This window comes from Pleuronectes platessa, chromosome 17, assembly GCF_947347685.1.
Source record: "Pleuronectes platessa chromosome 17, fPlePla1.1, whole genome shotgun sequence".
NCBI lineage: Eukaryota > Metazoa > Chordata > Actinopteri > Pleuronectiformes > Pleuronectidae > Pleuronectes > Pleuronectes platessa.
Window position 1 is genome coordinate 9,856,428 of NC_070642.1, and position 15,444 is coordinate 9,871,871.

Sequence of the window (15,444 nt, forward strand, 5' to 3'; positions counted from 1 at the left end):
AACTGGTTCGATTCCCAGTCTCCCCCCATTCTGTGTGCTGAAGTGTCCTTGGGCAAGATATTGAAGATACTGAACCCTTTGCCTGGGACACCTGTATGGGAGTGAGAGGGATGCACATAGATGCACTGTATGGATATGGGTGAATGACAAAACTGGGCTGTAAAGAGCTTTGAGTGGTTATGAGACTAGAAAATGTTTTATAAAGTGTTTACAATGCTTGGAATGTACTTTGCAAAGATAAGGTTATGAATGACACATCTCCTGCTTTTCCTGTCACCAGGCCTCCTGTCAGCAGGCCTCTTGTAGAGGTATCCATGTCATCAAAGATTCAAACGAGTGGTAAAGGACGTGTATGTTCTCTCATCTTACAGCCTTGTTAAACAGTAGCCGAGGCATTTGCAATCTAAGGCTGGTAATCAATTTCAAGGTTCACTCTGATTGCCTCTGCTAACCACTATCACCTTGAGATAAAAAAAATAAAACCTGCTTCATTAGTTTTGCCAACTACAAATAAGTGTGATTGTATTATCGGATCAATTATTAACTGAACTGCAGTGCCAGCTAGTGTGACATAGGTGTGGCCTTTGTAGGTTGAACCTGTACCAGAGATAATACGCACTTTCTGATACAGTCAGTGTGATTAATGCTTCTTATCATTGTCATTATATCGTCTTACAGCCTCATGTAAAATACTGTAGGTACATGTTTACAGGTAAACAAACACTGTTGCTTTATCCATCTTTCAGGAATGAGTGATAATGACAATTAAAAGTTGGAGAAACCCCAAATTATTTGCTTTCCCGCATACACTAGAGGGAGCCAATGCACTTTATATTTATCTCCCAAGTTCAGTATTGTAGTTTGTAATTGGTTACCGCCATCTGAGCTGCATGACGGATCACTTTCAAGGTCTGAGAAAAAGATCGCACTTTTACTTGATCAGCAGGACAAACTCAAGTGATGTGAAAGAGAGGTTAAGTCAAATAAACAAAAGTTCATTTTCTTTCATTTATTTACATTACGATTACATTACCTTGTCACAATTCTTATTACACACGAGGGCCTTTCATTCTCCCTGGTTTCTCATTCATACAGATAAACAGACCATGCATGGCTTCATCAATATACAGACGGTATACTACATACTATAAATGGTTGTGTTTTGCGGGGTTTCAAATTTGTGAATAATATATCCCATTTCTACCAAGACCCTACACACTTGTCCTTAAATACCCATTTCATGATTATTTCAAGTGTACTTTCTTCCCAAAAAAGATCTGCCAAGCAACAAATAGCTTTGTGTTGTGACGTGAAAGGAGAATTATGGGAAGTATGGTATTTTGAGTTGGAGTATTTGTTCACGCATGTCTATTACAATAGATCATCAGTTAAGTGTTGGTGATTTTGAAATAATGTACAAGAAACAGACAGACTTTTCACCATTAAGGCTGTGGGACATGTGCACTGTTTGCATATGTAACATTCGTCGGCTTTGCCTCAAATCAAGTAGATAAAATGAATGAAGGACATGATTACTCCAGTATGCATGCAGCGTGTAATCAACAATAATAGCTGTTAAACCTGAGCATGAATACGCAAGAATTTGAAGTTGTGGAAAGGAGGGTTAACTGTCCATTCAAAAGGAAATGAATCAATCATGTGGACTTGTTTCTAAGTGCTGTGTTCTATCCACCAGGAGATTTTCTGTCATTTATGGTAACCTGCACTGTCCTCCTCATGCACATCTCCGTGCACTGTGTGTAGTATGTCAACCTAACCCAGCGACGGATGTGCCACACACTCTCAAATGATTTTTCAAAACCTGAAATAGCAATCCGAAGCTAGTACTCATTGCAATTTAAAAACAACCCTTAAGGCAGTGGCTAAATGCACATATAAGACATAACAGCGGAAACAGAAAAACAGCATCATCATAAATCTTATGAGTTTGCCACATGAAAAATGTTACACCTGTATAAAAATCATATGAATTACCTTTTAGCACTTTAAACTATGGAAGTGAAATATATTGGCTGAATAAATATCTACTTCTAGTGTCAGTTCTAATACCTACACCCGTCATTTAAGAAACAAGGAAATGACTGCCTTTAAGTTTTGGCAAACCATCCACCTATTTCAACAGAAAACATAACAAATATGTGAAGACACATGACAGTAATTATGTAATTTGTTTGGTTGTCTTGAGTGTGTGTGCGAAGTGAGCACTACTGAAAGGTAGTTAAGGTGTGATTATATTGAGCTGTGACCAGAATCGGACTCGGTGCTGCCGTTATGGGTCTTGGAGGCGATGCAGGGAGCGGAGGAGCAGGGGATGGAGTAGCAGGAGCAGGAGGAGCTCTGCATGGTCTCTTCTGTGATGACCTCCTGCAGGGAGTGCTGCTCCTCTACCTGGAAGATATTGGGCTGCTCTCCTTGTTCCTCACAGATGCTGGAGGAGAAGGCGGAGGAGACATCAGTTAGATCAGTGGTCAGTAGTCGGTTTATTTTTCGATTATTGTCCGTCATTTAAATACCAGAGTCATGGCAGAGATTTCCTGATCAGAAAACACTTTGCTTAAATAAAGTAGGATCTTGAGTAGATGAGCAGTGGGGCTTGGTGATAAGTTTGAAAAAAGAATAATACATTATAACAACACTATAAACTGTATATACAGCATGTCTTAATATGGCACATGTAAAATAATCATGAGACAATCAATTTTACGATGATCCATCAGAGACTTTATATTTCAACACTATGACATAATACATGAGCATACTAACATGAAAGGACCCATCTAACTGATAATAACGAATTATTGCCAAGCACCACTGGGTAGTCATGTGATGATATTGTATACGTGTTATTGAAAGTTTGGTCGCAGAGTGAGCCACTCCTCTGTTTTTTCACACAGGTTTCAACAAGTTACATTTGAGATATTTTTGAAGACCAAAGTGGATGAAATGTAAGACCTATGTCAAGTACGACAGATATGAGGGAATAACAGAGTCCCAGAATTGCCTACACTTCCCTAGAATTAAAAACCCAGCAGAAACCCTGCTAATATTTTATCTACGTCTGTCCAAACCCATAAGATATATACAGGCGAAACTTCGATTTGATTAAATGTCGAAATTTGAAAACATATCGTAGAAGATATCGTTATCATCTCCTAAAATGGGTGGTCTCAAGAGAGGAAGGTCAGTCACCTCTGTGAGCAAAGTAATCCAAGGTGGGATATGTAATACAATATAGATTGTGTCAACAAACAAGCTGCGAAAATGCTTCACCAAATAAAAGATAAAAGGATGCAAAGAGCATCCAGTGCATTCACCACCTTTATAAAGAGACCATACTGCAGCACAAGCAGATCATTCACAAACTGATCAGGATGTATTAGAAGATATGCTTGTGAAAAATGAAATATGCTTGTGTGTCTGTGTGGTGAATAGTTCGACACACGAGGCTTGAGTGCAGGTCTCCTGGATCAGGGTTATTTGAGCCAAATGCAAATATGCACACAGGCGAATAAATGAAGGAAGACAGTCTCATGCACAAAACAAGCCATTCACTCCTGTTGCCTCCTTTGCTTCAGAATCTAAATTCAATCCCTGAGTAGCATACCAAGCATAACATAAGGAGGCGTTAGAAATGATAAACATGGCAGTTGACCAATCAGCTACAAGTTTTTGTACAGGAAAATTCCCCCGAAACTACAATTATCATCACTGAAACATGAATGTAATATTAGGCCATTGGACCCACAGTGCTGTGCACAAGTGGCATGACACTGTAAAGTGAAAGGTTTTAAATGAACAGATCACAGCCAGGAACCAGAGAGACATTAGAGGAATGACTATGACATAGTGGATGTAATGTTGACATGAGCCATAATCACCAGGATCTGTGTCATGTAAACTGGATTATGAATGGAGTACTCAATGAGCAGCGCATGTAAACATCATAATTGGAGTAATGTCATATTCTGAATAAGGTCAATAGTCAGAATATTCCATGTACAGACACTGAGACTGACACTGTTCTCCAAGAAACTTGGGAGAAGTTAATTAAGAAACTGGGCAAAGTGCAACAAGGAGAATCAGTGTTTCAAAGGCAAAATGTATCCACACCAAATATTGGTTTAAGTTATCTAAATTTGATTAGCATATTTCTTAGAGGCTTGAATCAGGAAAAACTATAATTTTAAAGTCAATGTTTTCCTAAGATTAGACAGCATTTGCCTTATCACTATTCACATTAGTGTTAAGGGGGGGGGGGGGGGGGGGAAGTACATGTAAGTTATTTCTGTTTACTGCACTCTGTCTACAATTAAAAGAAAAATAATTTATGATTATATAAAGAGCTCACTTTACTTTTAGTGCCTTAAACATTTGTGCAGCACTGTGTGAGAAGTCAACCATCGTGTATCATTGTCAAGGAGCTTTATTTTGCTCCTGTTGCATTTGAATGAGCAACAAATGGGACATCAGGCAGCTTTTGAGGGGGGAACCGAAACAAAAATCAGCCAAGGGTTGAAAAGTGGAAGTGAGTAAATGGACAGAACACAGGCAGGTACCAGACAAACATTACATGACTCTGGAGAACTTGAGTCATAATATGGCACCAAGCATTCACAAATTCTGTAAAAAAAAACAAAAAGAGGTTACAGTTATAACAACAACAACCTGGAGGTGACAAATCTGCTCAATGATTGACTGGGAGGAGGTAACAGGGTCAAAGCAAAGAGTAAATGAAAAGTGAAGCAGAACTGAAACAGCTGAGCAAGCAGCCTCCACCGACCACGCAGGGAGAACAACCTGCTGGTACACTCAGGCTTTATCTAACAACACAGACCCATCTTGTGCACTGACACACAAGTGCCAAGTGATTAACATGGGTGCCAATGCTTGGTTACACAACTTTGATCCTGTAGTGATAACAAAGGCCATGATATCATACCGTACTGTTGCACGAAGAGGTGCAGCACTGGGAACGCACTCATTAATTCATGGAAAAGAATGGCCAGCTTAGTGACTGTTTGGATTTCCGGCTGACCACAAGACAACAGCACAGTGTGTAGTTGCAGAACAGGACACCGGGTAATAGGCAGAAGCATATTGATGAGCTTTGTCGTACTAGGAAAGACAGGAAAGTGTGTTGAATGTTTGATTCGATTTTTCTAAGAGTTATCAAAATAAGCTTTGTTTTCCCGGCGGTAGTTTGTACCACACTATGCACTTTTACAATGAACACTTACATTGGATATAGAGTATAAAGCTGGTTGTGTGTCTCTTGTCTACACCTAAAGCACAAGGTATTCAAGCGTCCACAGATAAGCATGTCACACTTTAACATACCTATCGTAGATCAACCCGTCGATTCCCTGCTCCCTCAGTTTAATTCTGGTCTCGTGGTCGTTGTTGTCGTCTCCCCAGCTGAAAAGCACCAGGCCTTTAGACTGGGCGTCACGAATGTGGGTGAGGTTCTTCAGCAGCTCCTCGGAGTGGGCACTGATTCCCTAAAGGAGTCCAGTTAGAAAACAAAATGGTCTTGTTTCATCTCAAAATAGGCTTAAACATGGGTAATGTCTGTGTGCCCTCATAACACCTAATAGTTTATTCAACTTCAGATATGACTTCAACATAACACGTGATAACAGAGTGTAGAGACCCAGTCTAGCCCGTTGTGTTCCGAAGGGTCCAAGACAAACAAATATTGGTCACTTTGGCTATCAGTTTCATTTTTTAACTGACTGCCAAAGTCAGATCTGAGTCGGGCTCGATTAGATTTCTCTCAGGCTCCGATGGGTTCCGACAGAAAATGACAGCCTGAGCTCAACTCTAATAACAGATCATGCTTTCCAAGTTTTTTGGAGTCAATATGTGATCCTCGCTTAAACCACCACAGAACATCTTAGGAACAGCTCAAACAGCACTGTGCTGGCTGACTTGTTTGTTATGTGGACTGCTGTTATCATTGAGGTGCGGGCCGTGGGCTATGACACACAGTCCTGAGGGGGCAGCTGATGCCAAAACAAGTCAAATAAAATGAGAAATCCTGACCTTTTTAGATTTAGGAAATTTCAATTGTGTGTCAATAGTGTCTGAATGGATTCAGTTAAAGTTGAACTGCTGACATCTTGCTTAACATTGAGGAGAGTTTCACATTCTCACTAATGCCTTCGAACTGGGTGTCCCGTTATAGTCTAGCCTGTTTATTACTGAAAGAACAGCCGTTACAAAAATGTAAACCACATTGAATTGAGGTATACTATATGTGCCATTTTTTGAAACTGTATTAAACTACCTTCATTAATTCATTCTGTAGAAAAATATGTAAAATCTGGAAAACTCAGTGGCTACATCATGACAAATATTTAACTTGCTGCTACAACTGCTCACCAGGATGTTCTCGCTCTGGGCGAAGCTTATGGCGATCTGAGTGGTCTGGCAGCGGATGTCCATCAGTTCAGGATACCTGTCTGAAATTCCCTGAGTGAGGAAGAGGATGGGGTACTTGTTCTGCTTGTGTCGCACCCTGAGGGAAACATGACAAGAAGTCAGCAGAGTAATTATTTGTAACTACGACAGAGTCTGTTTTCTGGCTAACTTAAATTTTCTCAGGATTGGTTCGTATAGAGCAAGAATCTTTTCAGTATTTTTAACATTTTGCAATAAGTGGCAGTTCCAAATGTCTTCATTTAACTGACTGACACTAAACTTCCGAGTAATAAGGGTACTTCTTCAGATAATGATTCTTTTTAGATTTGGAAGATATTCTGAAATTGATTCGTTGACTTGTTCAATGATTGACAGGGAAACCGAGCTCGGCATGCTGATCAAAATGAGCATACTATTAAATGAAAATAAGATGTAATTGTGCTCACATGGTGCAAATGTCTGGGTCAAAGCAGGAGAAGACAACGCGTCTGTTGCCACCTCGCTGCAGAACACACGACAGGATAACATCCAGGAAGGTGTTCATGTTGAAGTAGGATGACAGGTTGCCGTCCCATGACCCGTCCTGTCAATACAAAGGATTCATTAATAACAGTTAATCACACAATGACTCATTCAACTCAAAGTATTTCTTGCTTTACACTGTTAATCACCTTTAACTGGCAGATCCATTTGAGCTCTATGTTAAAACCCACACGCTCAGGAACAGCCTGAAAGATCTGTAAAACAAATAATAAACAGGTGTGAAACATGCAATTCATTGATTTTATTTTGACAGGACAAAGACATTGAGAAGCAGGACAAGAGGAAGAGAGGTGGGGAATAAATAAATGAAAACAACTGGTTATTTAACAAGTAATTCACAGCAGCAGTTCCATGAGTTATATGTTATTAATAATTAGATTATTATTGGGGGCAGGGAGTTCCTGGCTATAAAGTGTACCCAGTGATATGAGAAGGGGACCAGCTCATAAAGACTAGACAAGTTATTTAATAAGGATCATCGCCATAAAGTAATATACCTGTGAGAGTGAAGGGAATGGTTGGTGATCGTCAATTTCCTCTTCATCGTCCAGCAGATCTAAACAACAAACAGAGCAGATTATAGGCTGACCTCATCACAATCACAGCCACTTTGCAAAATGCTGTGAGGCCAAATGAGAAAGATAAAACTACGAAACAACCAATAGGCGCATACCTTTGTGATCATTTGCTTTCATTGCTGTAACGTGGGCCAGCTAGGTAACAAAACACACATGATCGTATCGGTGAGTGAGACAAATTATTACATTTCCACCATTTCCCAGACATGTTCAATCACAAATGTTGCCAACAGGGCTTGTCTGAATTGGCTTCAGCAGAAGAGTGTGTTGGTTAAGGAGGAGGGAGGGGGGAGGGGGGGCTAGCTGTTTCAAGGTTAATAATTACGGTATTTGAAAAACAAAGGTTTGTTCACTGATCATTTTGACCTTCTAGTTATTTGTATGATGTGTAAAGCACTAAGAAACAGACATTGACTCTCACGGCAGAGAGACCACAGCTGTTCCTCTTATTTACTTTACTTTAATCTGAGCGGTAACGTGTGTTTGTTATTTGCATAGTTTAGTGTTTTTTAACCTTCAGTAGCTGCAGCTGATCATAAGTCAAGTCTTTGACTGGAACCTCGACGAGCTCCAGTGAAGTCTTGTCATTTTTCTGCAGAGGGGAAAAAACAATTACATATTTGTTTATGCTCACCACTCTCCTAAATGTATGGCACTCCAGTGATTATTAATTAATGTAAAGTGAAAATAAACAAGGGTTTCAGCACTTCATAAATCCCTCACAGTTGTCCTTCATCAAATACAATTAACCTTAAATGTACCTTCTTGGTGGAGATGCAGCATGTCAGATCATGGTACACGATAGGAACGGCGTCCTTAGAGAGGTGAACATCAAACTCTACATAGGCTGCACCCTACATGGAAACAATAACATGTAAATAAGGCTGGTGTAATTTAGATGGTAAATATTTGCTTATAGATGAGTTACTTACATGCTGAAAAGCACTTGTGAATGAAGCGATGGTGTTCTCTCTCACTTTGTGGTGCCTGTAAAACACAAATTCAAAAAGAACATTATTGAAAGGGAACAGATGCAGGACAAGAACACACCAATAATTTGAAATGCAAAGCATCCTATCTAGTTGTTGTGACTCACTTCGCCGCGTGCGTGCTGCCTGCTCCTCTGTGACCCACCTTCAGGGCACTTCTTTTCTTCCAGTACCTGGTGAACGAGGAGCTCATGTCACACTGCAGCCCCTGGATGGGCTGAATCACCAGGTAATCCACTAGGAGAGAGGGATGATTGAGGGGAGAAATTGTAAAGACAAAAACAGAAAAATAGTTGTTCAAAGCACTAGGTCAGTCCGTTACTTCCACCAAGGAGTTTACGTTCTTGTCTTTGTTTGTTTGTCTGTTAGTTAGCATCATTACACAAAAATTACTGAATGGATTGCCGGGACATGAAATGGAAGGATGCGGTATGACTCCTTTTAACTTCGGTCTGGATCCATTTTTTTTTCTATGTCTTCAACAAACACGATGAATTATTTTGAAATTTTTACCAATTTCCCAGATCCTGATGGAAAAGATCTGGCATGTTAAGGTGACTAATATCTATGAATATTTGCAATATGTTGAGGATCCAAATAATAATCAGGTTCTAGCACGTTTAAATGTGTTTTCATAAGGCATAGGCCTACGTTTTGGCAAATATCCTGTGAAAGGGCGTATACAGGAAGATAGGCGATAGGGCCCTTGGCAGAGGTATGCGCTAAAATTGAGTGCTACTCCAGTTATCAGTGTGGGACTCCTTTGCACAAAATCTTACCTCTCACTTTCCCGATGGTCTGTCTGGAATTTCTGCCCATGATGGGAAGTGTGACTACTCCCCTGTCTTTGCCACTCTCCCAGAGAGTGGAGGAGAGGAGGCAGGCTGTGCCCATATGTCCCGGATGATCATCCCCTTGTACAACATGACTCATATCCTCCTGTAAAGAATTATGAGATTTGTATGATTATAATCAAATGACACCATATAAATCTAAATTTGATTCCGGATTTGTTCTTTTTTTTTTACATGCATTTGTAAATAAATATAATGAGTTATTACCTCAAAGAACTCAAAGGTGAGCTCTAGGTTGTCTGGGTCCATGGTGTGGATACTGTACTCGGTCCACTGGGACGGCTCCAGGGCATAGCCACACTCAGGCTGCGAGTGACGTGACCTGTAGCCATTGGCACTGATCATACTGATCTCCAGAGTGGTGGTCATCTTGTTCCAAGAAGCAGCACTGGACGTATCTTCGTCTTCATCTTCATCTTCCCCATCCTCCTCAAAGCCCTCCAATGCTAGTTTGATCCTGGACGGATTAGGAAAACAAAGAGTAAATAAATATCAGCAATATCAGTAAAACATGATAATGTTGTCCTCAGCTCCTCTTACAATAGTTATGTATGCAGGGCAGCTGTTACTCTGGTAACAGGCAGGCAGTGTAACACTAGAACTGTAATGCTGATCTGCCTCATGTCACTTTCAAAGAGGACTTTCACCGGCTGTTGTTGAAATCGACCTGCGTGTCATCCCTACCTGAAGCGAGACTTCTTGAATTTCTTCTTGGTGATGGACACCGGAGGTTGCTTGGAATGGTGCAGACGCAGGCGAATCTCTGTCTGGCACGTAAGCCACCCAGCATCGACACAATTGACCCCATCTGCAGAAAGAAAGGACACAGGCAGGACGTCTTAAGCTTTCGGATGAAAATGTTTATCCACTTTGCCTCATATGAATGACGACCAGAGAAATGGAGGCAGCAATATCAGCAAGTGGGAGACAGTTTTGTGTTCTGTTATGAACGGTATAAACTGTATATGATATGACTGTATAAAAGAAGAGGAAGTGATAACATTGAAATCTAAGGGAGTTTGTGGAATTGTAATTTCACCAAATGGAGCGTTTATGTATTATCTTTTCAGTCCTGTAGTTAAGAGATGGCTTAATGTTTTTAAATCCGACTTACTGGACTTATTCCTAGTTATTATTTTTCCTTTATTGTTTACCTTTGTGTGTCTATATACATTGACAGGTATGAGTACATGTGAATGTATATGTTGTTATTGATTACTGTAACATTGATCTGTACCTTGCTACATTTCTCAGTAAAATAAAAAGTTGATCACAAAAAAAAAAAAAATCCGACTTACTGATAGTTCCAAATTGACCGCCATCAATAAGCTGGTGTGATGCTGCAATAAAGGATGAACATATTAGAAACAGGATAAAATCATCATAACAGTGTCAATTTAAAACATCAAACCACAGCCTTTTTTTACCCCAAAAAACTATAACCCTTTAAACTACAGCTTTAAGTCATTATGGTTAATAAAGCAGACACCAAACCAAACACTTCAGGGTTGAATATTAAAATAAACATCATATTTGTAACAAATTGGAGTGTTTTAGAAGGACAACAAAAAAAGAAAGAAAAACAAATAGGGATGGGGTGACAACCTGGAGTCCAAAAGCGCATTGAGCAGGGTTTGGCCTCGGCTGCAACTATTCTTCCTATCAGCTCATCCTGAATGAGCTTTGTCTGTGTTAGGCCAACACAATGGGGTTTGAACTACAGAGGTCTACTATATCAGTTGGTGACATCTACTTCACTGCAGTGCTTCCTCATTGGCTATAGATTATTCCAATGTGTGTAGTCTCTGATCTGTCAAAGCACACACAAGCACACGCTGCAACAAAACCAAATAGTTCGAGAGACTACCAGAATATTACAGTACCAGTAGAATCCCTAGTAATTTCCTAAATTATAATATTGGCTATCATCCCTACATGGCACACAGTGCTGAGCTGATATTGTAACACCTTATGTACTGTGCAGTATATAGGAAATTATTGTTACTGCATATAAAGATATTCAGGAGAGACCACACATGACATGTGCGTGTCGGTGCCAACAGGAAGCAGATTGTCTACTCTGCAGTTGGTTGTTGTTGTTGCTTCCAGAAAATACTAACGAAAAGCAACAATTGGGAAAAGGAAGGTGAGGGTTTTCTCTTTTTGGACAGATGGCAAGGTGGAACTGTTAATGTATTCACTGTTTCTCCTTCACTGTTCGTAATCGAGCCGTGAATGATAAAAACCGATCAGCAAGTGAATGATGTTTCTAAACATCTCTGTCATTGCCCGACCAGACTAAAACATTGTCTGTCATGCATGTTGAACTGTGAACAATATGCTAACGTGTATGTCAGGTTTGAAAGTAAAAATGAAGATGTTAAACTTGAAGAGGAAAACATTGCAGGTGAGTTGGTGGTATGTTAGTTTTAACATACATGTTGTCCAAAACAACTAACTAATCCTCAAGTAACAACCACCTTCTTCTTCTTCTTTCAGTGGGATGAGCAACTCAAAATTACAAATAGTTCTAGGTCAGGGGATGGGAAGTATATGGGGGCTAGAGCATGACACACTTTCCCAAACCCAACCCCATCGTGCACCTATTTTTTGTTATTTTATACCTGTGGGTCTCATGGTGCGGGGATGGTGATGCGTCTCCCACACATTGACTATCACTTGACAGGGACCATCTGCGATCTGTAATTTCAATGTTTGGCAAAAATGTTAAGGTTTTCAAATCATATACAGTGGGCTGCTTTTTAGTCTGGCGTCAAAGCTGGCTCAGCTCAGACCAGAGTGTGAGAAAGGAATTAGAGCTGGTATGGTCACCAATCCCCAGCTAGGGCAGACAGACAGTCACCATTGGTTAAAATCTGAAAAGTAAATTTGTTATTTGTAAGAATAAACGGACGTGGAAAAGGGTCTGTAGTTACACATTGGGCTGACCTCTTCATCTGTAATAAAGCCATAATTACCAATGGCAATGATTTCAGCAACTGTTTATGACCTCCGCCATTTAATGCACTGTCTGATAAACAACACGGCCAAGGGGAAGTCAAGTTGGAGCAGGCTTTCATTCTTACACAATGTGAGCTCCACCCAACATAAACTCTGTGATATACAATGTTCCCAGGAAAACACCTGACTCATTTTCTTCTCCTTCATTTCAGGGGAACTTCTTACATCTATATCCAGATGAGAGATGAGCTTAGCAGAGGCTTGGACGAGGCTCACATGCTTAGATTACAGTAGGCAGATTGCCTGGAGCTCTAAGTAAGGCCATTAACACACTGGGGGGGGGGGGGGGGGGGGCAAATCTTATAAATGGTATTTCCTTAAAAACTGTGGCAACTGTAATGCTTTCTTAATCACAGTTTAAAAGTTAGAGCAATAAAAAAAACACTAACATTTACATGAATTATACAGTATTTATCATTTTGACAAAAAAACACAATTAAGATGAAACGATTTCTCTGTGATACATATTAGAAAATAAATCTGTTATTTATAAAGGTAGACAACTGTACAGAAAGGAGACTCTGCTCACCTTAGACTCCAAGAAGAAGCCCTTGAAATACCGGTAGTTGGTAACAACTCCTTGAGGTACAGTGACCGTTGTGGTCCATGCATTTCTGTCAGGGAATCAACGTACACATATATTAGAAGGGCAGACCACTATTTTCATGTAACTTCATAACCACACATGTTTTTTTTAAAGTGAGGTATTTGTCGTATAGTTGCACTTACCCGTCATTACTGTCAGGATGTAAGATGACAGCTTTTTCACAGCTCCAGCATCCCAGGGCCTCACAGCTTCCGACAACAGCGAACAACTCACCTAGAGATGTTCAGACTCACATGTTAACTGATGTAAATTTAGATATTACCACAATAGATCTGACATTTCTACAAACATCTACAACGTGCTCATGTGTGAACTTCTTTGGAAATGCTGACATGGAGCCAACAAAACAGTTTGACCTGTTTTTCAAATAATGTAATTTAACTGAGAACAATCTTCCCATCAAAACTAAAACATGATTTCAATATCTAGCTACCTACTAATTCCACTAACATCTGTCTGTATGTCTGTAAGTAGAATGCATCACACTTGGCATGGGTATATTCTTAATTGACCAAGAAGGTGCAGTGACATTTTGTTCGATTTGTACATGCAATAAGTTCAATATTTATAAACTTTGAATCAACAGGCAACCAGTGCTCTGCGGGTCGAGGAGTCTTCTTCTACAGCAGTGTTCCACAACTGGGTCACTGATCATTTGATTATTTTGTATATCCGACCGACAGACATTCACATGTAGAGTCAAAGCAACATTATTAGAATGACTCCCTGTTTGTCTCCAAAGAAAAGAGCAGAACATTTGTTTTGTTGCTGTAATGTTTATATCGAGCTGAATTACAGAGCTTTCATTTTGTAAAGTTGTAAACCTGGGTCTGAAGTTTGTGCCGCTTGCTTAAGCATTTTTACATGTAGTGTATGAAACCGGCTAACTCAAACTTAAATATAAATCACATATTTAAACATTAATGACGTAATTTTTGTTTCAATTCAGTGAAAAGCATTGACTATAAAATATTTGTGCCAATAAAGCAGGAGGGATGAACACAGGGTTTTCTAACTTCACACTGTACCATTAATAAACTATAAAAGCTGACAGTATATCACAGAACTGTTTGAGGAGGACTCAATAATGTCAAAGGAATAAATCTGAAGTAGCTCTGGAGCATAAACAAAGGACAAGAGAAAGGCCCATTCCAAAACATCAGGTTTAGAGCAGGCACTGTAAAAACTGGAGGATCTACTGACTAAACAACACCTCGGATCTATTATTATATCTAATGAGAACTCCTGAGGTCAAACCTGTTCTGACGAATAAGTGCCAGCCCCTTATTTATTTTATTGTTTAATAGTCTTCATTCAGGTTTGACACACATACCTGGGGATGTTTCTCCTCTGACAACTAGAGTCAGCTGAGTGGTCTCCATGGTTGACACAGTCGCACACAAAGGTTGGCGGCAGGAGCAGAGCTACATAAAAGATACGTTTCATTATCAATAGATCAATATATCGGCCATGAGGAGCAGGAGAGAAAAGCCCAAGTGTCTGTTTTCATCACGTTCAAAATATCACCTGGAAAGCAGCTGACGCGTCCTGCTGGTCGTTTACTAGAGTGTTAAATAACAAGCTAGTAGAGCAGCAGTTACTGGCAGAGACAGGCATACGTCAAATAAAGTGCACTTCAAGATAACTACCTTCTGGCTTTGTGGCCGCGGGGTCTCGTCAGCTCTCGGGGGCCTCCTTCTTCGCCTCTTCCTCCTCTGTTCAGGATGAAATCATCTTTCTATCCCGCAGAGACACGTCCCGCATCAGGCTGAGGAACCCCGAGCCACCGGCGGCTGAAGCAGCGGCAGCAGCATCACTCCTTCGTTGGCCATTACTGCCTTGTTCGCAAAAACAAGTCAATAATAGCCGGAGCTCAAGTGGAAATGAAGAGGTTCGGAGCAGGAAAACTATGTTTGTCGGGAGGTGTCGGTTAAAGTTCAGCCAGAAAGCTCGGGACCAAGCGAACGGCGACCAGCCGCCATTAACAAAGGATTCAAGATGAGAGCGAGCAACAGCGACACGCCGCTACAACAGCGTCCGTCCAGCTGACTGCTCCGAAAATAGCACCGGGCTTCCGGTTTAGGTTTTCAAAATAAAACGCTTACTGACGCTGCACTGCAGTACACGGCATTGGGTGCAAGATTAGTCTCTTCAATATGAACTAGTAAAACTCAATTTAAACTAGGGCTGTAAAGTAGCACCGGGCGGGCCCGAGCACCCGAACATGCTGCGAGAGAGGGCTCTGATTATAGGTGCGAATTTTGGTGTGGTCTGCATTTGATGGTGCGGATCATAATGCGTGACCAGTGGGTGTGGACCAGCACCGCAAGAAGGATGCAGGAAGTGACTAATCTCTCCTTCCCGCAGTGCGCAAAACGCACGCAAACACAGAGCCGTTTCGCCCGGTCCCA

At 40.6% G+C, this 15,444-nt stretch overlaps 1 protein-coding gene across 2 annotated transcripts; it reads right to left on the bottom strand.

Moving 5' to 3' along the window:
• Positions 1-974: 974 nt before the first annotated feature.
• On the bottom strand, positions 975-15,086 carry gpcpd1 (glycerophosphocholine phosphodiesterase 1). Of its 2 annotated transcripts, XM_053444743.1 has the most exons (21): positions 14,683-15,086; positions 14,367-14,457; positions 13,156-13,246; positions 12,956-13,040; positions 12,030-12,105; positions 10,704-10,745; positions 10,090-10,213; positions 9,613-9,862; positions 9,331-9,490; positions 8,659-8,788; positions 8,495-8,549; positions 8,324-8,416; positions 8,077-8,154; positions 7,658-7,697; positions 7,482-7,540; positions 7,113-7,178; positions 6,888-7,024; positions 6,403-6,538; positions 5,359-5,519; positions 4,961-5,136; positions 2,225-2,449 (listed from the first exon to the last, which is right to left on the bottom strand). In XM_053444743.1, exons 2-21 carry the CDS (start codon positions 14,413-14,415, stop codon positions 2,406-2,408), a joined length of 2,052 nt encoding a protein of 683 aa, XP_053300718.1. In that variant the 5' UTR covers positions 14,416-14,457; positions 14,683-15,086; the 3' UTR covers positions 2,225-2,405. The 2 variants fall into 2 exon arrangements, with proteins under 2 accessions (XP_053300719.1, XP_053300718.1); XM_053444744.1 differs by lacking the exon at positions 4,961-5,136 and having other exon boundaries at positions 975-2,449; positions 14,683-15,085.
• Between the last annotated feature and the right edge of the window lie 358 nt (positions 15,087-15,444).